Below are 27,127 nucleotides of genomic sequence, written 5' to 3'. Positions count from 1 at the left end.
CGACGGGCTGGATGTTGAAATCCAGTGGTCACCCCGGTTTCTGCCTAAAAGCGCGTGCAGACCAGTGCGCTGAGTCGGCCGCGACGGAGTCCCAGTAAAGGGACTGACTTTGCGAGTTAAAAGTCTCGCTTGGACGCCAGGTACCAGAGAGTCGAGGCGTCCACAAACCCCCACCCCGGTGGAGAGGGTATTGTGAAGAGAGGGTGCCTGTCGGTTCGGTATGGTGAGTAAACGTTCCCTTTTTTCCTCATTATGAGGCAGTATATATTATGGGCCCCTCCATATATGGTCAGTATATATCTGATACTTACAAGTCCCCCTTGTAATACAGCATGTGTTTGTGGGAAGTGGACTTGGTTCAAGAGCTAACACTCTACCCAGCAGACTGTAACATTACAGCAGACATAGGAGGTATAATCCTACCTTATGTGCAGTGTATCTCTGTAGATCCATATGTCACCTCTTAGCAGAGTGCAGGTGGATGTGCTGGGAAGACGATATCGGCGGTCCGCCGCCATTTTGCCATAGACCGTATGCATGTATGTCCTCAGGTCACGCCGGCCGCCATGTTTTTGGAGTCTTATGTCTCTTCTATGGGGGCGGCCATGTTTTGTGAGCCCAGCTTCCTCGTGGAGGGCTGGGAACGCCGGAAGGCGTACACAGGGGGCGGAGCCACGCCTTCTGCCCGGGGAAAAAGCAAACAGCTCCTTCCAGTCTGTGTAAGACAGACGCTGGCTGCAGTTTGTTGGAAACTGCACTGCATCGGTTGGTGAGCCTTGGGGGTCCCTCTCTCTCTCTCTGGGATCGAGAAGCAGGTACTCTGAGGGGCGCTATTGCGCTAGGGGGAGACACACAAAAAAAAAAAAAAAAAAGAAAAAGTTTTTTTGTTTTTGCTGGCAAAGGTGTCCTGTATTAACATGGACCCTGCCACTCATGTATCTCCTCCGGATCCCCTCGAGGGGTCTGCGGGATCCTCCAGCACCCCATTGACAATTGAATCATTGTCAGCTATTATGGAAACTTTTGTGTCCCGGGTGGAAGTGGCTTGTCAGGGACAGGGCGCAAGAAAGCGACCCCCGCCTAACCCCTTATTATCTGAAACCTCGGATTCAGACTCTGAGCCTATTTCTGCAGTTGCAGGTACTTCATCTGGTATTGGTGTCTCGGGTCCTGTCTCTTCAGACAGTGAGGAGGATGTTTCGGCATCCGCCATAGCCCGAGAGGACGCGTTGGTAAACGCACTCATTGTATCTGTTCAAGAGACTTTAAGGTTACAGGGTATTCCATCAGAAATAGCTGAAACTGAGATCCCTTTTGGGACTAAAAAGCGCATCAAAGTGGCAAAGGTTTTTCCATTGCCCAAATGTTTTAGCAATCCAATCGATGAAGAATGGCGTCTGCCTAAACGCACTTTTAATATTTCTAAACGCATTGACAGGCGTTATCCGTTTGAGGAAACCCTTATTAAGAAATGGACAGAACCACCTGTGGTGGATTCACCTATTGCTAGATTGAATAAAGCCACGGTTATTCCTTTAGAAGACGCTCCGTCTTTTAAAGATCCAGTGGATCGCAAGATAGAAGCTATGTCTCGCACCATGTTTTCCTTGATTGGATCAGCTTTCAGGCCAATAATTGCTATTGGTCTGGTTTCGCAGGCTGTAACTGAATGGACCAAGTGGTTACGCCGGGACTTAGAAGAAGTCCCTCAGGCGGTATCAGATTTGTTGGAACAAATGATACAGGGGTTACAGTTTGTATGTGATGCGGCGTTAGACGCCACTCCATTAATGGCGCGAGCATCAGTCTCAGCAGTGGTTCTCAGGCGTACACTGTGGCTAAAAGGTTGGTTAGCCGACCAAGGTTCCAAAAAAGCATTGGCTAATATCCCCTTTTCAGGAGAGCGTCTATTTGGAGCCAACTTAGATGAGATCATTAAGGATCTCACCGGTGGAAAAAGCACCTTTTTACCGCAAAATTTTAAAGGTAGAGGAACTCGTCAAAGACGAGGGCCTTCTTTTTCTGCTCACAAGAGGTTTTTTCGTCCAGCGGGTGAAAAAACTAAGTCCTCCAAAGCTCCTGCAGGAGGCGTCAGGGGTCGTTGGTCGGGCAAGCAAAAGCCCGCCCCCTCCAGACCTGAAGATAAACCATCCAAAGCCTGAAGGTGCGCCCCCACCCATAACTGGGTGGGGGGACGTCTTCGCCGGTTCCCGGATCCATGGCTTTCCAGAATCCCGGACAAATGGGTTTGCGAAGTCATAAAGTCAGGGTACAAGATCGAGTTTCGATCTCTCCCACCGGCGCGATTCTTCCCTTCCAATATCCGTCTATCCGCAGATCGTTTAGAAGATCTGCGGAGAGCAGTCACAGATTTACTACAACAAGGAGTGGTAGTCCACGTTCCTTGGACAGAACGGTTTCAAGGATTTTATTCAAACCTGTTTACAATACCCAGGAAAGAGGGCAAAGTGCGTCCAATTCTGGACTTAAGAGCACTCAATTCTTTCGTCAACATAAGAAGATTCAGAATGGAGTCCATTCGCACGGTAGCAGCCTTCCTGCATCCAGGGGATGTCCTAGCGTCCATAGACATCAAGGACGCCTATCTTCACATTCCCATTTTCGCAGGACATCAGCGTTTTCTACGCTTTTCCGTAGAGGAGAACCACTATCAGTTTGTGGCGTTACCTTTCGGTCTCGCCACGGCTCCGCGGGTCTTCACAAAGGTGTTGGCCCCAATGTTGGCACTTCTGCGCCAAAGAGGTATATCGATTCTAGGTTACCTAGACGATCTTCTGCTTCATGCAGAGTCTCCTCAGACCTTGCTACAAAACATAGAAATTACTATGATTTCTTTACAGGAATTCGGGTGGCTGGTGAACCAGCAAAAGTCATTTCTGGTTCCCACCCAGAGGCTCGAATATCTGGGTCTAATTCTAGACACAGTCAGGACAAGAGTTTTTCTTCCGGTAGGGAAACTCCGAAAGATTCAAACAGCAGTCCAGTTGTTACTGTCCAACAGCTGGTCTTCCCTTCGGACTTGCATGAGGGTTCTGGGGTTGATGGTGGCTTCATTCGAAGCAGTCCCATTTGCCCAGTCCCATACCCGAATTCTTCAGCAAGAGATTCTTCTCAGATGGAATCGGAATCCGGAATCCCTGGACAATCAGATACGATTGAGCAAACAGACCAGAGAGTCTCTGGTTTGGTGGCTTCGGTCTCCAATGCTCAGCCAGGGAAAGTCATTTCTGCCAATATATTGGACGACAGTGACCACGGATGCCAGTCTATCCGGATGGGGAGGAATTCTTGGTCAGTTATCTGCCCAGGGACTTTGGTCCCCGGAAGAATCCAGGTTACCGATAAATGTATTGGAACTGAGAGCGATCAGACTTTGTCTGATTCACTGGACCGAGCAGCTCCAGGGCAGCCCGGTTCGGATCCAGTCGGACAATGCCACGGCCGTGGCTTATGTCAATCACCAGGGGGGCACCAAGAGTGTCCGAGCGGCCAAAGAAGTGGCTTGCATTCTTCGCTGGGCGGAACGATTTGTTCCAGCAATCTCTGCGGTGTTCATTCCGGGGGTGGAGAATTGGCAGGCAGATTATCTCAGCCGTCAGACCCTGGATCAGGGGGAATGGTCCCTCCATCCAGACGTTTTCCACCAGTTGTGCCTACGGTGGGGCACCCCGGATGTGGATCTGTTGGCATCACGATTCAACAGGAAAGTTCAGAGATTCGTGGCTCGCTCCCGCGATCCTCTAGCAGAAACCGCAGACGCACTCATCGCCCCGTGGGGGCAATACCAGCTAATATATGCCTTCCCTCCTCTCGCGTTACTGCCAAGACTTCTTCGCAGAATAGAGGAGGAAGGAATCCCAGTAATCCTGGTAGCTCTGGACTGGCCTCGTCGAGCTTGGTACGCCGACATGGTCAGACTGGTGGCGGACGTCCCGTGGAGACTTCCTCTCAGGGAGGATCTACTGTCTCAGGGACCGATCTTCCATCCTGCTTTACGATCGCTGGCTTTAACGGCCTGGCTATTGAGACCCAGGTGCTGAAGGACAAAGGTTTGTCAGCTTCAGTTATTCCTACTCTAGTTGAAGCAAGGAAAGCGACTTCCAGAAAGATTTATCATCGCACTTGGAAGTCCTACATTGCATGGTGTGAACCTTTGGGGTTCCGTCCTCGGTCTTATTCGATTAGTCGAATATTGGCTTTTCTGCAACAAGGGGTTGAGCAGAAACTGGCCTTGAGTACTATCAAGGGTCAGGTCTCAGCATTAGCCATCTTCTTTCAGAAGCCTTTGGCTACTCATTCCTTGGTGCGGAATTTCATCCAGGGGGTGCGACATCTGGCTCCGCCAGTGCACGCGCCGTTACCCCCCTGGGATCTTAATTTAGTGTTGTCGGTTCTTCAGAAACCTCCCTTTGAAGATATTAGGGAGATTCCTCTACCCACGTTGTCCCAGAAGGTGGCCTTCTTGGTGGCTATTACTTCTGCATGCAGGGTGTCAGAACTGGCCGCATTATCTTGTCGTTCACCATATCTGGTGGTTCATAGAGATAAGGTGGTTCTTCGTCCGAATCCATCCTTCCTACCAAAAGTGGTTTCAGAATTTCATCTGAATGAAGAAATTGTATTACCTTCCCTGTGTCCTAAGCCCAGTCATCCTCGGGAATTTGCTTTGCACTCCTTGGATGTGGTCCGGGCGATCAGGGTATACTTGAAAACGACAGACTCGTTTCGCAAGACGGATTCACTTTTTGTGATCCCAGATGGACCCAAAAAGGGGTTGCCTGCATCTGCCGCGACCATTTCCAGATGGATCAGACAGACGGTAGTGCAGGCTTATTCTATTAAGGGTCGGGAGCCCCCGTTCCCTGTTAAGGCGCACTCCACTCGGGCACTTAGTGCGTCATGGGCCTTTCGCCATCAGGCGTCAGTGGTCCAGGTGTGCAAGGCGGCTACCTGGTCGTCGGTGCATACCTTCTCTAAACATTATAAAGTTGATGTAATGGCATCGTCTGATGCCTCATTTGGTCGCAAGGTTTTGCAGGCCGCAATTTGAGGAGACCAGTGGTCTACCTCGAGGGTTTTTTTCCGTTGGAAAATTTTTTCTTTAGCCTCATTCTTTGTTTATAATGAGCCTTTAAGACTTCTAGTTTGGCACCGGTTGGGCCTTCTAGATTGGATTTGATTTTGTCAATCCCACCCCTCATTTGTGGCACTGCTTCTGGATGTCCCAGCTCTTGAGAATCAAGAAGACTACGTCTGTCAATGAGCGATAGAGAAAAATGGATTTTTGTAAGAACTTACCGTAAAATCCTTTTCTCTTAAGCTCATTGACAGACGTAGTACCCGCCCCTCTATCATTGAGTTGGGTTGGGTTAAATTCTCTGTACTGCTTTAAACAGAACTGATTCCCTGTAGCAGAGAGAGGGAGGATATACCCTCAGGGACTGCCCCTAGGGTGGAGCCAGAACGTTTTGTCATTCTGCCTAGTCCTACTCCTGCGGAGACAACATAACCCAGCTCTTGAGAATCAAGAAGACTACGTCTGTTAATGAGCTTAAAGTGGAGTTCCACCCTATTTTTATACTTACCTCCATCTTCTCGCTCCGGGTCACCTGAAAAAGAAATGGATAATCGCATATTTTTTTTTTTTTTACTTACTTTGTAGCGAAGAAAATATACTTACCTTACTTCCTTCTTCCTCCTTCCTCGGCCGCGGCCCGTCGTCACTTCCTGGCTCTGCAATGATTCCTGGGAGCTGGACGTCATAGCTCCCAGGAATCATTGCGCCTGCACCGGCCCCGACGTCAGTTCCGGGTCGCGAGCGTCATCCCCTTCTAAACAGCTTCTGGGCATGCCTTTCTGCAGAGAAACATAAGTAGGAAGAGCTTCTAGTCCTCTGCTGCTGGTCACATGTTCAAAAACAAAAAGAAAAACTGCCTTTGGGATGCAGAGTAAAAATCAAATAATATGAATAAATTGTTTTAAATCTTCATACAAATATATATTTGAAATCAAATCTTTATTAATTTTTGGCACTAACATGGTTTGGGCAGATTTCTGCAAGTCATAGGCTGTGTCACGCCCCTCCAGCTTGTGTCCAAGAAAAAGAGGGAGGTGAAGCTTCAAATAATCTACATGTAAGACCCCACCCCAATTGTGTTTAGCTGGTTAGTGGGCACGAAGGAGGGGGGAGGGAGTGGGCTGTCATTTACCACCGTGTATACGCCCACATGTGTGACTTTATAGTCACATGGGCTGCTCAGATGTCATAGGGAGGAAATACTCCGAATAGAAACTCACTGAAAACTGAGCATGTGCAGAGTTGCCACCATAGCTCTGCAAAATCCCCAACTGCATTGGGGACATAAACAGAAGGGGAGATGGCGAACAGCAGGATCAACCAGTTTTTTTTGCAGAATACAGAAAACTAATCTTCTAGTGAGTGAGTACGAGCAGCATGTAATACATCATTTACTATTTTTTTTTTTATGATGTGTGTTTAGTAACACTTAAATTACACTTGAAGTATGCTGAATAAAATGTAGCAAACATGCAATTTCTTTTTAATAATGATGTGAAAAAGTTCAAGTGGAGTGATTGTTGTGCAGTGTCCCTCTAAAGACTCAATAATGGTGAAATTCAACAGGAATGGTGGGTACCCCTTATAGTGGATACAGAAGGTTCTACAAAAAACAAGATGCAATTAATCTGGATACACTAAGGCCTTGTTCACATGGGTGTATCTAAGCAAACATCTCTGCGAAGGGGTGTCTTTGCCCGCACAGGATTCACATGTGTTCCCTGCGTCTGCTTGCAGGCAGTCCCAGTCATGTCTGCTGAGATGCAGTGACTACATGGACACAGCCGCTGGTCCCAGGTTGACAGCCACAGGGCTGCAGGTGAACAGTCCAATTGCATATTGTGTGTTTGGGGAAACGCACGTTCAAGGCTGTGAAATTGGGGCCAGCAGCTGTGCCGTGCAGCGACTGCATCCCGATGCACATGAATAGGACTGCCTGCACATGGATGCAGGGAAAATCCTGTGTGGGCAATTACAGCCATTCGCACGGATGTATGCCTGCATACGCCCATATGAATGAGACATAAGTAGTTGCGATGATGTATACAGTTTTACTAACACATGTCCATTGTAAAAATACAGTTAAGATATTAAAGTATAACTAAAAGCAAAACTTCTCTTTTTTTTTTTTTTTTTTTAGATTTGGATAGAGTGGAGAGTGATTAGAACACCTGTCAGGTTTTTATTGCTGTCTGTGCCCCCATTAACCCTCTTTGTTTACCATTATCATTAACCACTTACCGCATACTAACGTAGATCTACGTCGGCAGACTTTGAGGTAGTATACTGGTATGATGCCTCTAGCTTGAGACACCATCCCGGTACCGTGGTTAACAGCCGACGGTCGGCTTTCCGTCGGTAACGACCGATGTGGCTCGGGAGCCGCTCAATCGTTACCCGGGTGAGCGGGAGGGGACGTCCTCCCGCCGCCTTCCGCGACTTTGCTCGGGGCTCCCGTCCCCCGGGGGGCCCGAGCACCCAGCCGGTGCATCCGCCAGCTGGATGGAGTCCCGATCGAAGCCGGAAACGGCTTCGATCGGGTCTCCGATGACGTAACCCAGAGGCGGCGTCCATGACGTCACTTCCTGCAAAATGCGGCAGTTTTAAAAAACGGCTGTATGCAAAAACTGCGTTTTTGGCGTTTTGCATACTTGAAAGTGTAGTGGAGGGGTTTGGGGTCTTTTAGACCCTCGATCCCTCCATAAAGAGTACCGGTCACTGCATATTGGTGTCACAAGGGATGTTTACATTGCTTGTGACAGCAATAAAAGTGATCAATTTTTTTTTTTTTTTTTTTTTTAAAAACCTGTAATATAGTTAAAAAAAAAATAAAATAGGAAAAAAAAATAATTTTAGCCGTCACCGTTAGCTCGCGCACAAAAAAAAACGTATACGGAAGTCGAGCGGTGAATGAAATTGCTGTTCAAACCACACATGTGAGGTATCGCCGCGATCGACCAGAGCGTGAGCAATAATAAAAAAAAAAAAAGAGCTACACTCTAACTCTGAACTGGTAACCGTTAAAAAAATGTAAAGCATCGCCTATTGAGATCTCTATTCACCGTAGTTTGTCGTCATCCCACGGGGGGGGGGGGGGGGGTGCAATTTTAAACCGTAACATGTTGGGTATCTATTTACTCGGCGTGACATCATCTTTCGCAATATACAAAAAAAATGGGCTAACTTTACTGTTTAAAAATGGCGTTTTAAAGACCGCTGCGCAAATACCGCAAAATTTATATAATATTTGGGGGTTCTAAGTAGTTTTCTAGGAAAAAATACTGATTTTAACTTGTAAACAAAAAGTGTCCGAAATAGGGCTGGGGCTTAAGTGGTTAAAAGCAAAACCAAATCCCAAATTTTGGGTTGTCCCCTGAAAATTTATAGAGGGGAAATCTTCCAATAGGGACACTAGTTCTGGTGACCTGGGAGGGGGGGGGTTTCCCTAGAGGTTCCCTTAATTTGCACAGATTTCCTCTCACTTCCTGTTTAGCTATGGTACAAGAATTGAAGGTATATCTCCGCAATGGGACACAGATGACAAAAATAAACCTTACAGGGGTTATTGTATTCAAAATGGAAGAAAAAAAAGTTTTGCCTATAGTTTTCCTTTAACCTTTTACTGCTACAGGGCGGCAGCTCTGCACAGAACCATGCCAATATACGTGATTCTGCACTTCCGCCTGCAGGAGGCGTGCGCACACCATAGCAGGGCCGCTTTTGCTGTGATAATTCACAGTAGAAGCCTATTTGTGGGTACCAGGCACTCAATGTCCTCCGGCATCTGCTGATCATTGGGTAAACAACACAGAACAGGTATCTGCCTATGTAAACAAGGCAGATTTCGTTCTGACAAGGGGGCAGAGATGTATTCTGCGTTTGTGCGAAGCAGGGACTCAAATCCATCTCTTCCCCTAGTGAAAGCAGCACACATAGTAAACAGATTAGGCACAAATTTAACCCTTTGATCACCGTAGATGTTTAACCCCTTTCCAGCCAGTGTCATTTGTACAGTGACACTGCATATTTCTCTTCCATTCATTGACTGACACAGCTCCATACTATTTATCATAGGTTTATATAGTTACATAGTTTGTGAGGTTGAAAAAAGACATCAGTCCATCCAGTTCAACCTATGATGTGTGTGTGTGTTTGCTGTTAACCATACATTGTATACCCCTGTATGTTGTGGTCTTTAAGGTGCCCATCTAATAGTTTTTTGAAACTATCAATGCTCCCTGCTGATACGACTGCTTGTGGAAGAGAATTCCACATCCCCTCTGCTCTGACAGTAAAGAACCCCTTACGTATTTTTAGGTTAAACCATTTTTCCTCAAGTTTTAGTGAGTGGCCACGTGTCTTATTGTATTCCCTTTCTCTGAAAAGTTTGTTTTTTATTCCAGGGTCGCCAGTACAGTATTTGTACATTGTTATCATATCCCCCCTCAATCGTCTCTTCTCCAGAGAGAATAAGTTCAGTGCTTGTAGTCTTTCCTCATAGCTGATGTCCTCCATTCCCCTAATTATTTTTGTTGCCCTTCTCTGGACTCTCTCCAGTTCCAGCACATCCTTCCTGAGGACCGGTGCCCAGAACTGGACAGCATACTCCAGATGTGGCCGGACCAGAGTCTTGTAGAGAGGGAGAATAATCTCTTTATTTCTGGAGTGAATCCCCTTTTTTATACATCCCAGTATTCTGTTCGCTTTGCTTGCAGCGGCTTGGCATTGCATGCCACTGCCAAGCCTGTTGTCTACCAGTACCCCCAGGTCCTTTTCCATCCTAGACTCACCCAGAGGTTCCCCCCCCCCCCCCCAGAGAGTAGCTTGCTTTCGCATTACTGATGCCCAGGTGCATTATTTTACATTTTTCAACATTAAACCTCATCTGCCATGTAGTTGCCCATCCCATTATTTTGTTCAGATCCTCTTGTAAGGTTTCCACATCCTGCATAGAAGATATTGGCATGCTTAGTTTAGTATCGTCCGCAAATACTGAGATTGTGCTGGATATCCCCTCCTCTAGCTCATTTATGAATAAGTTAAATCGGATTGTCCCCAGGACAGAACCTTGGGGGACCCCACTTTCCACATCCGCCCAATCCGAGTACTCCCCATTTATCACCACCCTCTGAACTCTCCCCTGGAGCCAGTTCTCTATCCAGGTACTCACCTTATGGTCCATACCTACCTTCCTTAGTTTGAACAGTAAGCGTTTGTGGGGAACGGTGTCAAAGGCCTTTGCAAAGTCTAGATACACCACATCCACAGGCTTACCTTTATCTAGATGGCAACTCACTTCATTATAGAAGGTTAATATATTGGTTTGGCAAGAACGATTTTTCATTAATCCATGCTGATTACTACTAATAATACCATTTTCATTGCTAAAGTCTTGTATGTGGTCCCTTAACATCCCCTCCAAAATCTTGCAGACTACTGATGTTAGGCTGACCGGCCTATAGTTACCCGGGATATATCTCGGCCCTTTTTTGAATATTGGTACCACGTTGGCTTTTTTCCAATCAGCTGGCACCATACCCGTCTGTAGACTATCCTTAAAGATCAAGAAAAATGGTCTGGCAATCACCTGGCTGAGCTCTTTAAGAACCCTCGGGTGCAAGCCATCCGGTCCCGGTGATTTATTTATGTTAAGTTTCTCTAGTTTAGTTCTAAGTCTATCCTCTGTTAGCCATGGCGGTACTTCCTGAGGTGTATTATTTAGATTAGCCTTACCAGTTGGGTTGGTGTAGCCCCCCGATTCTTCTGTGAAGACTGAAGAGAAGAAATTATTTAACACTTCCGCCTTTTCTCTGTCCTCTGTGGCCATATTCCCTTTGTCGTCTTTTATGGGGCCAATGTGTTCTGGACTCGCTTTCTTACCGTTTATATACTTAGAATTTTTTGGGGTTCTTTTTACTCTCTTCCGCTATATGTCTCTCGTGTTCTATTTTAGCCGCCTTGATTTCGTCTTTACATTTCTTATTACACTCTTTGTAATGCTTGAATGCTACCAATGACCCCTCAGTCTTGTATTTTTTGAAGGCCTTTTCTTTAGTATTAATATGCATTTTTATGTTGGAGTTTAGCCACCCAGGGTTTAGTTTTGCTCTTTTAAATTTGTTTCCCTTTGGAATGCACTGGCCAATCCCTTTGTTTAGTATGCTCTTGAAGCACTCCCATTTTTCCTCCGTGTTCTTTGTTGCCAGGGTTCTATCCCATTTGATATTTTCTAGCAGAGAGCGCAGTTTGGGGAAATTGGCTCTTTTGAAATTCAGTGTTCTTATATTACCCTTGTGTTTCCTATTACTATGATTAATACTGAAACGAATTGACCTATGGTCACTGTCTCCTAAGTTGCCTCGTATTTCTATATCCTTGATCAGGTCTGTATTGGTAATCAGTAGGTCAAGTACCGCATTGTTTCTTGTCTGTGCGTTCACCATCTGACCCATAAAATTGTCCTGCAGAACATTTAGGAACTGCCGAGCCTTGGCTGAGTGCGCGGTCCCTTCTGCCCAGTCTATATCTGGATAATTAAAGTCCCCCATTATAATGACATTTCCCATCCTTGCTGCCAATCCTATCTGTAAACGGAGGTCCGCCTCCCCTTCCTCCCTCTGGTTGGGGGGCCTATAGCATACGCCCAATATTACCTTCCCCCATAGCGCCTTCCCTTTTAAGTTCAACCCATAGGGATTCTGCCTCGTCCATAGCTCCATTATTAATATCATCCCTCCTATTTACCTGTACACTGTTCTTAATGTACAGACATACCCCTCCCCCTTTTTTACCTTCTCTATCCCTGCGATAAAGGGAATACCCCTGAATGGTCGCCATCCAATCATGGGAGCTGTCGAACCAAGTCTCTGTTATTCCCACAAAATCGAAGTCCTCCTCAAACATCAGTAGCTCCAGCTCTCCCATCTTGTTGGCCAGGCTTCTGGCATTGGTATACAAACCTCGTCATTTTGACCGGTTGCCTATATCCTCGTTCAATGTTGTTTTTAGGCTGCTCTTGTGATTTTTCCCGATACCCACCCTGGGTTTAGGAGCTCTGAACACCCTATCGCTAATGTCCCCATTTTTGCCCTCTGAATCTTGCTTTCCACTGGCTAATTCTACATCTGTACCCTCCCCCCATCACCTAGTTTAAAAGCCCCTCTAACTTTTCGGCCATCTTCTCACCCAGTACGGCTGCACCTTCCCCATTTAGGTGCAATCCGTCCCTACCATAGAGCTGGTGGCCGACTGAGAAGTCGGCCCAGTTCTCCAGGAACCCAAAACCCTCCTTACTACACCAGCTCCTCAGCCACATGTTAACTTCCCTAATCTCCCGCTGCCTTTCTGGTGTGGCTCGAGGTACAGGTAGTATTTCTGAAAATAAGGTCCTCAACTTAGTGCCTAAGTCCCTGAAATCGTTTAGGACTCTCCATCTTCCTCTGCCTATGTCATTGGTACCCACGTGTACCATGACAGCTGGGTCTTCCCCAGCTCTACCCAGTAATCTGTCCACCCGTTCCGCGATGTGCCGAACCCGAGCGCCCGGTAAACAACAGACTGTTCGGCGCTCACGGTCTTTGTGGCAGATTACACTGTCTGTCCTTCTAATAATTGAGTCCCCTACCACCAGCACCTGTCTTTCCTTTCCCTTTCTCCCGGCCTCACTGGAGGAGCTCTTCCCCTGGCAGCTAGGGGCGTCGCTCTGCTCCAGCAATGCTGGTCCCTGACTGGTTTCCCCAACATCACGCAACGGGGCGAATTTATTGGGGTGCTCCAGCCCAGGATCAGCCTCCTTGCCTTGTCCCCTTCTACCCCTCCTAACTGTCACCCCTCTACTCTGCTCTGATGCCTGCACCTTCCTCAATCCGCCCACCTCTGTGCAGGCCCCAGCCTGCACCTGGCGGGTACGATCCCAGCTCTCCTTCAGTATGGACATACGTCTGTGTTGCCAGTTGCTTCCCTAGATTCAGGACCTGAGCTTCCAGGGAAACAACGTGCTTACACTTTGTGCATTTGTATTCGCCCTCGATCTCATGATCAAGGAACGTATACATACCACAAGATGTACACCGAGTCGCATCTCCACACCCGCCGGGCATTGTACCTACTAATCTAATGGGGATTCAGTAATTTAAATCTGTCCTGTGTGGCTGTTTCCTAGCTTCCTAACTCTGCTTTCTCATCCTCTTTACTCTGTTTACTCACCAATACTTACTGACACTCACGGTCGCAGGGCACGGTCAGTCGCAGGGCACGGTCAGTCGCAGGGCACGTCAGTTGCACAGACAGTCGCAGGGCACGTCAGTCACACAGACAGTCGCAGTACACGTCGCACAGACAGTCGCAGGGCACGTCAGTCGCACAGACAGTCACAGAGCACGTCAGTCGCAGAGCACGACAGTCGCACAGACCTCCTGTTGCCTTCGGTGGGCTTGTTATTGGGTGGCCTACTTTGGATCCCCTTGGGACAGATGGTAGGCCTGGGGGGGCGGGTGGCGCAGCATCCCCAAGTGTCTCAAGTTTGTGGACAAGGTGATTTTTCTGAGTTGGGTGACAGTGTTCTCTGGTCTGCTGGCTGCCCTCCTTGACTTTGCTACAGATGCCCATCTATGTCTTCGAGCTTTGAGCGATCAGGCTTTGCCTGGATCATTGGACGGAGCAGCTCCAGTCGGACAATGCTACAGCTATGGCTTATGTGCATCACCTGTGCGGCCCTGGAGGTGGCCCTGGAGGTGACTGGCATTCTCCGGTGGGCAGAGTGGTTAATTCCGACCCTCTCCACCGTGCACATTTCTGGCGTGGAAAATTGGCAGGCATTGGACCTGGGGGAATGGTCTCTCCATCCAGATGTGTTTCATCAGATTTGTATGCAATTGGGCATCCCCGAGGTGGATCTGGTGGCGTCTCGGCTAAACAGAAGGATGCTGAGGTTAATGGCCAGGTCGCGAGATCCTCTGGCAGGCGCTGCAGATGCTCTGGTGGCTCCATTGAGTCGGTACCATCTTATTTACACCTTTCCTCTGCTCCAGCTTCTTCCGCGACTTCTATGCAGGGTCGAGGCCGAAGGGATTCTGGTGGCTCCGGACGGGTGTGACTGGTCGGCGACATGCTCTGGAGGCTTTCTCTCGGGGATGATCTGTTGTCTCAAGGGCCAGTCTTCCATCCTGTTTTCCAGTCGCTGGCTTTGATGGCCTGGCTGTTGAGAGTTAGGTGCTGAAGGACAGGGGCTTGTCTGGCTCGGTGATTCCAACCATGTTGAAGGTGAGGAAATTTACATCTCGAAAGCTTTATCGGATCTGGAAGGTGTACATTTTCCTGATGTGAGTCCATCCTCGTTCCTTTTTGGTGGACAGTCCATTCTCATCCCTTTTCGGTGGCTCAGGTTTTGGTCTTTCTTCAACGGGGTGTTGATCATAAACTAGCTTGAGCACTGTGAAAGTCCAAGTGTCTGCCTTGGCAGTCTTTTTTTCAGAGACCTTTGGCTTCCCATTCATTGGTGCGTACATACCTTAAAGGGGTTTGTCATTTTACGCTGCCTGTAAGTTCTCCTCTGCCACTGTGGGATTTGAACCTGGTTCTGTCGGTTCTTCCAAAACCTCCCTTTGAAGACATACGGGAGATCCCTTTACTTAAGCTGTCACAGAGGTGTTTTTTTGGTGGCCATCACCTCTGCTCACAGGGTGTAAGAGTTAGTAGCTTTGTCTTGTCTTGTTCTCCTGATCTGGTGGTTCTCAGGGATCAAGTGGTCCTGCAACCATGGCCATCGTTCCTCCCAAAGGTTGTCTCTGATTTCCATTTAAATGAGGACATTGTGCGGCCATTCTTGTGTCCCAGGCTGGCTTATCCCAGGGAATTAGTCTTGCATACTCTGGGTGTTGTTCGATCTATTCGGGTCTATATGACAGCCAGTCCTTTTGAAGGTCGGACTCGCTCTTTGTGATTATGGGTGGGCTGCCCCCTTCCTGCTTCCTCTGCTACCATTTCCAGATGGATCAGACAGAAGGTGACCCAGACTTATTCGCTTAAGTATCGGGTTCCCCCCTTTTCCCTGTGAAGACCCATACTTCTCGGGCACTCAGTGCTTCTTGGGCCTTCCGTCATCAGGCGTCAGTGGCGCAGGTGTGCTCGGCAACCACTTGGTCGTCAGTGCGTACTTTTTCAAAGTTTTACAGAGTGGATGTTTTGGCATCTGCGGATGCCACCTTTTGCCCATAAAGTTTTGCAGGCTCAGATTTAGAGATCTGTTTTTCCCTCTTGAGGGTGTATTTCAGGTTGAGCTCATGTTCTATTTGAGCTACTATTACCTGGATTGGCTTGTGTTTAGCCTTGGGTTTGTATTTCTCACCGCTCATGTTTGGCACTGCTTTGGGACGTCCCTATGGTAAAGAATATGGAGCTGTTTCTGTCAATGAACGGAAGAGAAAATAGGATTTTTGTACTCACCCCCCCCTAAAAGTTCATTGACAGACACAGCACCCACTCCTCTAAGGAGTTTTTATGCTTCTGGTACTGCTTGTTACAAAGAAGAGTATCTGTTAGCAGAGAGAGGGGATTATGTCAGCCGAGTACGGCCCAAGGGGAGTAGCCAAGCTTTTGTGTTGTCTGCCTATCCCTACTCCTGTAGAGGGCAGCATAACCCTATTGGGTAAAGAATATGGAGCTGTGTATGTCGATAAACTCAGAGAAAAGCATTTTACGGTGAGTACAAAAATCCTATCACTGTATCCTGATCACTGTATTAGTAGCACTGATTAACGCAAAGTGTCAGTGTCCGATTGTCCATCACAGTTCTACTATAAGTAGACGATTGCTGCCATTACTAGTATAAAAAAAAAAATTGATAAATAAATGCCATAGTTTGTAAAAGCTATAACGTTCACGTAAACCAATCAATATACGCTTATTGGGATTTTTTTTTACCAAAAACATGTAGCAGAATACATTTTGGCCTAAATTTATGAAGAAGAAATTTGATATTTTTAATTTTTTTTTTTTATTAGATATGTTTTAAATAGCAGAAAGTAAAAAATATTATTTTGTTTTTTTTTTTTCAAAATTCTGTTTTTTTTTTTTTTTTTGTGCTATAAACGGCAGTGGTGATCAAATACCACCAAAGGAAAGCTCTATTTGTGGGTAAACAATGAGAACAGCGTCGCACGACCGCACACTTGTCAGTTAACCACTTTACCGCCGGAGGATTTTGCTGTCTTACGTCCAGGCCACTTTTTGCGATTTGGCGCTGTGCGAATTTAACTGACAATTGCGCGGTCGTGCGACGCCGTACCCAAACAAAATTTATGTCCTTTTTTTCTCACAAACAGAGCTTTCTTTTGGTGGTATTTGATCACCTGTGCGATTTTTACTTTTTGCGCTATAAACAAAAAAAAGAGCGTTTATTTTGAAAAAATAACAATATTTTTAACTTTTTTTTTATATTAAATTCCCCCCCCAAAAAAATGTAAAAATCTAAATTTTTTTAAATTGTTGGCCAATTTGTTTTCTGCTACCTATGCTTGGTAAAAAAAAAATCACAATAAGCGTATTTTGATTGGTTTGCGCAAAAGTTATTGCGTTTACTAACTAAGGGAAAGATTTCTGTCATTCTTGGGGGTTTTTTTTTTTTTTTTTTAACGCGTAATGGCGGCGATCTGCGATTTTTTTTTTTTTTTTTTCTTTTTGCGGGTCTACGACATTGCGGCGGACAGATCGGACCCTTGACTGACATTTTTGACACTTTTGGGGGTACCAGTGACATTTCTGCAGTAATCAGTGCTATATATATGCACTGTTACTGTAAAAATGACACTGGCAGGGAAGGGGTTAATTTTATTGGAGAGGGAGGGGTTAATGTATGCCTTGTGCTTACTAACGTGTGGGGGGGGGGGGGAGGTGACTGAGTGACACAAGGACAGATCGCATGTTCAGCTATGCTGAACACTGCAATCTGTCACTCCTTGTCACTTAGGAGATCCGCCCGCTCTGTTTACACAAGCGGGCGGATCTCCAAAGTAGATTCCCCGACGTAGGTCTACATCGCTGGACGATAACGAGCCACATTGCTGCAGTAGCACCAATGTGAGCAGACGTAAAGTGGTTAAAATAACGCAGTGGCGTATCGCAAAAAAAAAAAATGGCCTGTTCCCAGCTGAGAACATGACGTTCAATTATTGTAACAAACATACAAGCATACAGTGACAATTGCCTAAACATTTGCCCATGTATTGTCAGGATTGCCCATCTGTTGCCCAAATTGCCTGTTTATTGGCCATGCATCGTCGGGATTGCCAATTTTTTCCCTTCTGTATTGTCGTCACCCCTGTTTTTAGGACCAGAGAACTATATTTTAAGCCAAATCCCAGGTATAGATAAATTTTTTTTTTCACAGTTACTTTGGTTCAGCTGTAACTATACAAAAATAAATAAATAAGAAAATACGTACCTGGAATTTGGCTTTAGGCCTCCTTTACATGGCCGTTTAGCCATATACACCTGATTCCAGCAGCAAGAACCAAAGAATTCTTGCGGCTGGAATGACAGGTGCATGGGAATAGCGGGGCTGTTCACATGTAGCCACACACCACAGGAGTTACCTGCAGGTTATCAAGCTAGGACATCTGTCCCTAACCACATCTTGGCATGCTGCAGCAGATGAGCAGCTGCTGTTTGCATGTAGCCGCGTGTATCTGTCACTTCAGCAGCAGGAATCTGCTGATTTTGTGCAACTGGAATCTGGTTTATATAGCTAAATGGCCATGTGAGGCAATCCCTGCAGACTTGTATCCAGGGCAGCCATCAGGGGAGGACAGCCCATACACATGTAGGGGGCCCGGGCGTTCCAAGGGGCCTGACTGCCCAGGCTCCAACCAACGAGACCGAGTTGTTGCTGCTGTAGTAACTAGCAATTGCTAAAGCAGGGTGGCTGCAGAGTAAGCCGATGGAGCTGAAGGGATGTCTCTTTGCTGGATTGTGCTGTCTTTTTGCTGAAAATATGAGGCTGTCTCCTTGTTGGATTGGGATGTCTCTTTGCTGAATATATGAGGCTGTCTCATTACTGGATTGGGATATCTCTTTGCTGAAAATATGAGGCTGTCTCTTTGCTGAATATATGGGGATGTCTCTTTGCTGGCTTGGATTCATTTTTATATATTTGGTTGTAAGAGTGTTAAAACAGAAGTGAGTGCACTGAAGGACTCGGTGGGATGGCCAGTGGGCGGATTCGGTGGGATTTAGCCCAAATCACTATGATCATTTCTAATGCTGTGCGATATAAACATCTCATTGGCAGAAAAAAAGTCCAGCCTTTTGTATCATCGGCTTGAGAAAACATTTTTTCCAACAAACCCTGAGCTTAATTTTACATTTACAGTACCTTACGTGTGTGTGTGTGTGTGTGTGTGTGTGTGTGTGTATATAATATATATATATATATATATATAATATATATATATATATATCCCCCCGCAAATTTACCTTGATTAACCTTAAAGCAGTATTAAACCCAAAAGCAAAACATTTATTATATTGCGGCTTACCAATTCATATATGTGATGGCTTCATTTATTTTCTTTTTTAGGCTTTATTCCCTTTATTTTCACCTGCTGATCCTGCCATTAAGTCTGTTGTTTTTCAACAGAAAAATCAGCCCTGCAGATATAACAGTTATCGGATTGAGACAAATCATTTACCACTGACAGGGGTGCTTACAATGATCAGCTGTTATTTATGAAAAACCTTTATCCAAAAATAAAAAAGAATGTTTTTGTAACGCCTTATAAACTGTTAGCTGGAGTTTGGCTTCAATGTGTTAGTGTGTCTAATTCTTCTAGTACATGGAATATTCCTCTCCCACTAGACTGACAATGCTGCTGTCCAAAGGTATCCCCTGTGCTCCTTCATCCAGAGTAGAGGCACTCTAATAGAGGTAGTGTGTTACTGGTCAGATCACCAGGTGAAAACAGGGAAAAAGCCTAAGTGGCGGTTCACATTTGAGCGATGCAGGAAAGCTGCGAATATACAGCGTGTTCCGCATCGCATCCGCACCCCTGGCAGTTCACACTGCCATATGCGATACGCTGGGGGTGTCAATTAAGAGTTAACAACACCCCCAGATCTGATCGCATATCGCAGTCCAATCTGAAAGTTCGCACAGAATCGGATCGCACTAGTGTGAGCCACCATGCGATCCGATGCTGCGGACCAAAAAAAGGGTCCTGTGCGTCTTTTAGTGCGACTGCGGTGCGAATTCAGCCATACAAACTGTATGGCTGAATTTGCAGCGCACAGAGATCGCATGTAATTTTAGGAGCAATGCGCTCCGAATTACATGCAATCTCTGTGATCGCACAAATGTGAACCGGCACTTAAAAAAAGAAAACTATTGCAGCCACCAAATCTAATGATTGGTAATCTGCAATTTATTACATTTTTTGTTTTGTGTTTAATAGATGGTAAGCTGTTTGTGGCAGAAAGTGCTGTACAATTGCTAAGTGTGTATATTGTTGGCTGATTTCTACATAAAATGTATCTGGTGATTTGATTGATAATGATGGAAAACTAATCTCGTCCTGACACGCTATGAGGACATTGATGTGACACCGCCTGTAGATCATCATACATGGAACAGGCGCGTCTGCTGGCAGTGAGCACGGAAGGTGTTACGTAACACGGCAGGACAGGCTCATTTATCTTTATTTGGTAATAATTTGACTGCGGAAAATTTTTAGTCTTTGGCAGGAAAAGAGCATCTTCGCCGTATAATGGGCACATGCATGCCTGCAGACTGAGGCTGATTCGCCCTTCTGATTCTGTGTCTGATTGGCAGTCAGCCACCATGTCATTCAGGCTGGGAGCTGTGGAACAGGACCCTCATTTGTGTGTGTGTATATGTATATGTATATGTGTGTGTGTGTGTATATATATATATATATAATATATATATATATATATATATATTACACACACACTATATTACCAAAAGTATTGGGACGCCTGCCCTTACACACTTTTGAACTTTAATGGCATCCCAGTCTTAGTCCGTGGGGTTCAATATTGAGTTGTCCCACCCTTTGCAGCTATAAAACAGCTTCAACTCTTCTGGGAAGACTGTCCACAAGGTTTAGGAGTGTGTCTATGGGAATGTTTGACCATCCTTCCAGAAGCACATTTGTGAGGTCAGACACTGATTTTGGATGAGAAGGCCTGGCTCACAGTCTCTAATTCATCCTAAAGGTGTTCTATCGGGTTAGTCTCTGTGCTGGCTAGCCAAGTTCCTCCATCCCAAACTCGCTCATCCATTCTTTATGGACCTTGCTTTGTGCACTGGTCCAAATCATTTGGTGGAGGGGGGATTATGGTGTGGGGTTGGGTTTGGCCCCTTAGTTCCAATGAAGGCAACTCTTAGGGTGGCAGCATACCAAGACATTTTGTACAATTTCATACTCCCAACTTTGTGGGAAAAATTTGGGGATGGTCCCTTCCTGCTCCAACATGACTGCGCACCAGTGCACAAAGCAAGGTCCATAAAGACATGGATGAGCAAGTTTGGGGTGGAGGAACTTGACTGGCCTGCACAGAGTCCTGGACAGAAACCCCTAGAACACCTTTGGGATGAAATAGAGCAGAGACTGCGAGCCAGGCCTTCTCATCCACATCAGTGCCTGACCTCCCAAATGTGCTCCTGGAAGAATGGTCAAACATTCCCATAGATACACTCCTAAATCTTGTGGACAGCTTTCCCAGAAGAGTTAAAGCTGTTATGGCGGCAAAGGGTGGGCCAATTCAATATCGAACCCTACAGATTTTTGGCAGCTGCCAAATCTTTTCCATTGGACAACGGTGGGTGCCAAATTTCTCAGGGCACTTGAAAGGTAGGATTGGGTTTAGCAGACTCCATAACTGCATTACATACCTAGATGTGAAATCCAGGTGGGCAGCTTTTAGGCGCTTATGTGAGATCTCTAGTGGGTATCATCCACAGAGCATAGATATAAAGTAACCCAGACCAACCAATCAGAAATCTGTTTTTCCAGTCTACATTGGGTTTTTGGTTCTTTTTTGTTTATTTAATAACTTATGGTCTCCCTGATGACTGTTGTTGCCATTGCAGGATCATCCAGAGTTATGTGTTGAGGGAAGAAGCTGGGACCTTGTCATCAGAAGCATCGGACTTTAACAAAGCACACTTGAGTCGGCGTGGCGGGATCATGGCGTCTCTGTACACCTCCCATCCAGCGGACAGCGGACTTACACTGGATCTGTCTCTGGAGATTAACAGGAAGCTGCAGGCTGTGCTGGAGGACACGCTGCTGAAGAACATCACACTCAAGGTGTGTGCTAAATTCTTCCCAAAATATACAACTTCTTCTTAGTGAGCTTAGCAATATGGCTGCCTCCACACTTTGTCAACATCCAATCACTATGGGGCTTATGCAGGAATCCAAATATTGTATTTTTAATGTGTACCCATGAAGTCATAGGTCTTGTATCAATGACATCAGTTGAAAGGCTGTTGAGATTGTTTAGAATTAATTGACAGGTGTATGTTACCTGCCATTGACTTCCTAACTCTCATTTGACCTGTTTCATATGAATAAATATGGATTTTGCATTCCCATAGATTAAAGTGAGCAAAAGCTCATTAACACAGGACTTTAGGACATTTTATATTTGACCCTTTATTAACTTCTACTTTTTCTGAGCCTAAAGTCAACGACCTGATGTCTGATCTGAGAATCAACGTCAACGACCTGATGTCTGACTGTAGCTGCTATGTCCGCTTCTAGCTCCGGAGTACAGAACAGTGTGAAATTTGCAGAGCTGTGTAGCTGGTAAAATTCTGCATAACTGCAATGGTTGGGTCATAATGCTGATATGCAATCTCAGGAGCTGAGAGGCAGACATTTGACAGGACAACGGATGTTAGACTTGGGTGACTTTTGACTGTGTCTGGCATAGGTATCACCCTTAAAGTGATTGTAAATTATCATCTTGTAAAACAACCCATTCAGTTTAAAATAGGAAAGAAAGGCAAACATTTGTGTATAGATAAAAAAATTAAAAATACCTTTTTATTACATATTTTTAATTCCCTCTGTTCTCAGCTGCATAAAATCTAGGGGAGGAGAAACAGCAGCACACGGATCTTCCCATTGAAAGGCTGTGCGGGGGGGCAAGTCATTGGAGCAGAGCAGGCTTCATTCCCAGCATAGCTAGAGAACTGACCACAGTGTGTTTTCCTGCCTAGTGGGGTCAGTTTTTAATAGGAAAGCAGAGAGACTGGCAGGAACACCAGGGGTTTCACACAAAGGAAGCAATACGAAGATAACAGGATACTTTTTTTTTTTTATACAAGTACATGCTACAGCAGGCACATATCAGGAATATGAAATGTTGGGTGTACATATTCTTTAAAGTGAAATTGTCGCATCTTTTGTGTGTACAAACACCAGTGTTTAGGAGCTTGCACCTTTTTTTTTTTTTTTATAATCCTTTTGCACCCACAGTCTGTAGATTAATATACCTAGACATTGTTCTGTGTTCATGCTGAGATAATGCTAATCTATATTTAGAATTATTGGAAGAATATGCCTTCAGACAGCAGCATTCAGGGCATATAAACTATAATACAGGTGGTGCCCCTATCCTTAATAAATTATTCAAAATGGAAGGATTGGGAAGACAAGGATTTCGGGCACACTATTTCAGTAAAAACACTTTTTATTAAGATTCAGAATAAAATCGCAAAGCTCATAACAAACAGACATGTGTTACATACTAAGAAGGGCCTCTATTAGGTCCATAAGGTAATGTATATACGGTTCACAGTTGATGAGATCACAATTTTCATACAGAATAATATAAAGTATATTGACAATATGGAACAATCAAAGAATACTTCACATCAGGAGATTCCTGCTGATGGATACCCGAAAAAACCGAGGTGCCGCCCAGCCGGGTCAACTGATGTCTTATCATAAATTCACCATAATTGTTCAGCATTGGCTCAACATGTTTCGCTTTACTTCAGAAAGCTTCGTCTGGAGCTATTACTAGAATTTTCAGTATATTCTGTATATTGTATAGTGAAACACAAGTCTCAACATCCTTGATACATAACGAGGAGAATTATTGTGGGCTTACAGGAGGCTCATATGGAGTTGGCTGGATGATTATAATACGGTGAAGATGGACCGTTTATAATCAATATCATTAGCCAAGAGAATATATAGATGCCTGGAAGCTATAAAGCCCTGAATCAGTAGGGCATAACGAGATATAAACCCGTATTGAGCTCCTGTTGACCTACACAATAAACTCCCCGGATGGGGAACCGCCACCAACCTAATCTATATTTAATCTTAGAACTGCCATCGTGCACCTGTGCACATTGCGAATTCAGAGATTGCACTTTCATTGACCGTTGTAGGTCATTGTGGTTCCTGATCATGTGATCACCACCAATGCCAATCATGGTGATCACATGAAGTTTGTTCAAAAACCTTTTGACTAAATAGTAGTACGGGTCAGCCAATTCACATCAGCTTTTATTGCACAAAAGAATCTTCATCAGAGGTTTGCATTTTTATGTCTCCCAGTTCCAGCCAAACCTTTAAATCAGGGGTCTCCAACCTATGGCCCTCCAGTTGTTCAGGAACTACAGTTCCCATCATGCCTAGTCATAACTGTGAATGTCAGAGTTTTATAATTCTTCATGGGACATGTAGTTCCCCAACAGCTGGAGGGTCGTAGTTTGGAGATCCCTGATCCTAATACTCAACTGAAATACATATAGTCAGGAATGGATTTCTGTATAGCAGACATTGGCCGTGGCAGCACACAGCCCTATACCCTGGATTTTTCTGTGTAGGTCTGTACCCCTGGAACTGGTCTGTTAGCAGGCTAGGGGGGCAGGCTTCCCTAATATCCTTTACGTTGAAAAATGTTCGTGGAACAAGAAGGTCACCCAGGTGACTGGAATACGAGGAAAGTCGTAAAAGATAGTTGGCATAGGAGGGCAGGAATTATAAATTCAAACCTGCATATAGAGTATTACTTGCCCAGGGATTATTCATTTATTGCATTACCTACATCTATTCTGAGCCCCTAGTTCTGAAAATTCCACCTGCTATCCTGCCTCCTTCCTAAAAACTCCTCCCAATGTCCTGCCTCCTTCCTGAAAACCGCCTGCTGCCCTGCATCCTACTCAGAGACTCACTGCCTTGCCCTATGCCAGGAAGCTCTGCCCACTGATCTGCTAGGAAACTCTAGCCACTGCCCTGCTTCCTGCCTGCTAACTCTGCCCATTTACCCACCTCCTGCATGGAAACTCTGCCCACTCTCCTGCCTGTACCCACTGACCTGCTTCCTGCCTGCAAGCTGTGCCTTGCAGACTCTGTTCATTACCCTCCCTTCTGCCTGCAAATTCTGCCTCTGACCACTGCCCTCCCTCCTTCCTTCAAATTCTGCCACTGCTCCGCCTCCTGCTCTGCCAACTGCCCTGCCCGGAAACTCTAGCCACTGCCCTGCCTTCTGCCTGCCAGCTCTTCCTATTGACCTGCCTCCTGCATGGAAACTCTACCCACTCTCCTGCCTGTACCCGCTGCTCTGCTACCTGCCTGTAACCTGCAGACTCTCTCCATTGCCATCCCTCCTGCCTGCAAGCTCTGCCTCTGACCACTGCCCTCCCTCCTGCCTTCAAACTCTGCCCACTGCTCGGCCTCCTGTAAACTTCCCCCTGTGCTGCCTGCAAACTCTGTTGCCTTGCCTCCAGTCTTCTGCCTGCAAACTGTCATTGCCTGAAAAATCTGCCTATTGCTCTGCCTCTGACGTGCAAACTCTGCCCTGCCTTCTTTCTCCCGTTTGGTTACTAATAAACATCAACTAGGGTAAAGAAATCTCTCAAAAGTGAGAGGAAAGCCACTATTACAGTTGTCACCTAAAGAGATGTCCCCGGTGGAAAATTTCCCCTCACCTTTTGTTCTGGTGACAATTGTAAATCTTTGGATTTCACTGTGACAGTGATAATCAGGACCTGTATAGAGGGTGAGTCTACCCAGAGGGAAAACAGACCAAGGATTTAATCCTTCCACATTCTATCCAAAGCTATACACGCAATTTTAATACATTTCTTTTTGTTTTAGCTGGAGTCATACTTTGATAAATAGATCTGAAAGTAAATTATTGTCTTTTTACTGTACAGGAAAATCTGCAGACTCTGGGAACGGAGATTGAGCGACTGATTAAACAGAAACACGAATTGGAGAGCCGCATGTAGCAGACACAGCATTGGCGATCCTGCCCGGACAATGTTCTAATTGACTACTCAGCACTTTCCTTCAATCATTTAGAACTCCATGCCTGGAACTTCAGCATCTGAAGTGCCAGGAACCCAATCAGACTGTCCCATAGGAACATCTGTGATCTATATAAGCGATTGCACTAGATACCGGCAGAACTGATGGGGAGAATTCCAGGGACGAAGGCCCATCGCTTCTTCTATTCAGGTTATCACATTCTGTGATTTTAACATGTGTGTCCATAAACGTCTTCTTCCAAGCGTCCGACAGGTCACATGACTTTTCTCCATCAACTGCGAAGTGCCTGCGACTTTCGGGGGTTGTTCCACAATATCAAGTCCCAGCAGGCCAGAATGGGATGCTTGGCAGCTGATACTTCTGACCTCCTTCTAAAAAATGCTAGTTGCTGGACTGTCAGTGGCTTCCAATATTTTTTTTAATGTGCACGTGACTCAGATTAATGCTGCGGAAAAGTGAAAGTGAAATTGCAGCTTCTGATCTGCACACTTTCTCCAGGTCAGTGGTTTAGAAAACACTGAGGCCATCAAATCCACATGACAGCAATGGAATTGGTATTTCCTACAAAAGGTGGTCAGTGGCACAGTACTCTTTTATTTTGGTTGTACATTCAGACTGTAATGTGTAGCTGGCTTTATCAATGTAGACTTCAGGAGATGCAAAAGTGCAGTGGTGACAAGTAAAGGCCAGTAACCCCCCAGCGGGTCCTAGTATTCGGTAGCCAGAACAGTGAAAGATCTTTTGATTGGTTGCTTTGGATCCGCATCCCTAAAAAGCTGCCGGGAAAACACCTAAAGAACGTTAACCCGACCCCCCCCCCCCCCAAAAAAAAAAAGAAAAACAATTCTGGCCCATTGTTCAGTAGCCAGAACATTTATAGGTCCTTTGGTTGGATATTGCTGCAGCTTGTTGGGTTAACATCCCTAACAAGCTGCAGGAATAAGCCTAAGGGCCAGTGACTCGCATCCCCAGCAACCAACCAGATCCCAGTATTTCGTAGCCATGACAGTGATAGACCTTCTGATTCGGCTGCTTTGCATCAGTGCCCCTAGCAAGTGCTTGGAAAAAGTCTGAATGGGAAGCTTTTATAAGTGCTCAGCAGTCAACCAATTGGAATTTCTATCTTCTGTTCTGCCCTAATGAAAGGTAACCAGTCCAGAAAGAAACGGATTGAAGGAAACTCCATCATCTTGGGGGGGCTTGGAAAGCTGTATTGCCATCTACCATTTTTGTATCTCTCTGGCGAGGTCAATCCCAATTTTTGGGCAGTTTGCCAAAAAATTACACACACCGCCATTTATACCAACTTTTTAATTGTAACGAGGCTAAAGAGCCCAAAATGATTCTGTACTGTAAAGGGATGGTTGGGGACAGTGTGGAAATGATCCTACAATGGTGTATGACCTGTAATGATCAACAAGACATCACTAAGAATGGAGAGGAAAAAAAGGGAACAAATTGTGCAATCACATCACAAACAAAATATCTCTCTATGCTAAAAGTATCGGCACTGCTGCGATCAAAGCCAAACACCGCTTTATTATAAAAATACATCTCTTTATTAGAACAATAACAACAGAGAATACATAGATTAAATAATTAGCTCAGCAACTAATAATTTAAAAACATTTAAAATATGCCTCAAAGAAACCCATCCTTCAGTCTGTTCGTAAGATAAATGGGCCAGCTTCTCGGCGACGTCTTGATGACTCAGTAG

General features: G+C 45.5%; 1 protein-coding gene across 1 annotated transcript in view; it reads left to right on the top strand.

Annotated features, from left to right (window-relative positions):
* Positions 1 to 25,774, top strand: part of CCDC186 (coiled-coil domain containing 186) — a 189,120-nt gene extending 163,346 nt beyond the window's left edge. Inside the window, exons 15-16 of the mRNA XM_082269121.1 lie at positions 21,204 to 21,423; positions 25,296 to 25,774. Coding sequence (XP_082125247.1) covers positions 21,204 to 21,423; positions 25,296 to 25,370 — 295 coding nt within the window. The 3' untranslated portion in view covers positions 25,371 to 25,774. The remainder of the gene's footprint in view (positions 1 to 21,203; positions 21,424 to 25,295) is intronic.
* The last annotated feature ends 1,353 nt before the right edge of the window (positions 25,775 to 27,127 follow it).

The sequence above is a fragment of the Pelophylax lessonae genome, assembly GCF_965119305.1.
Source record: "Pelophylax lessonae genome assembly, chromosome: 9".
Lineage (NCBI taxonomy): Eukaryota > Metazoa > Chordata > Amphibia > Anura > Ranidae > Pelophylax > Pelophylax lessonae.
This window is presented reverse-complemented; position numbering and strand designations above follow the sequence as displayed.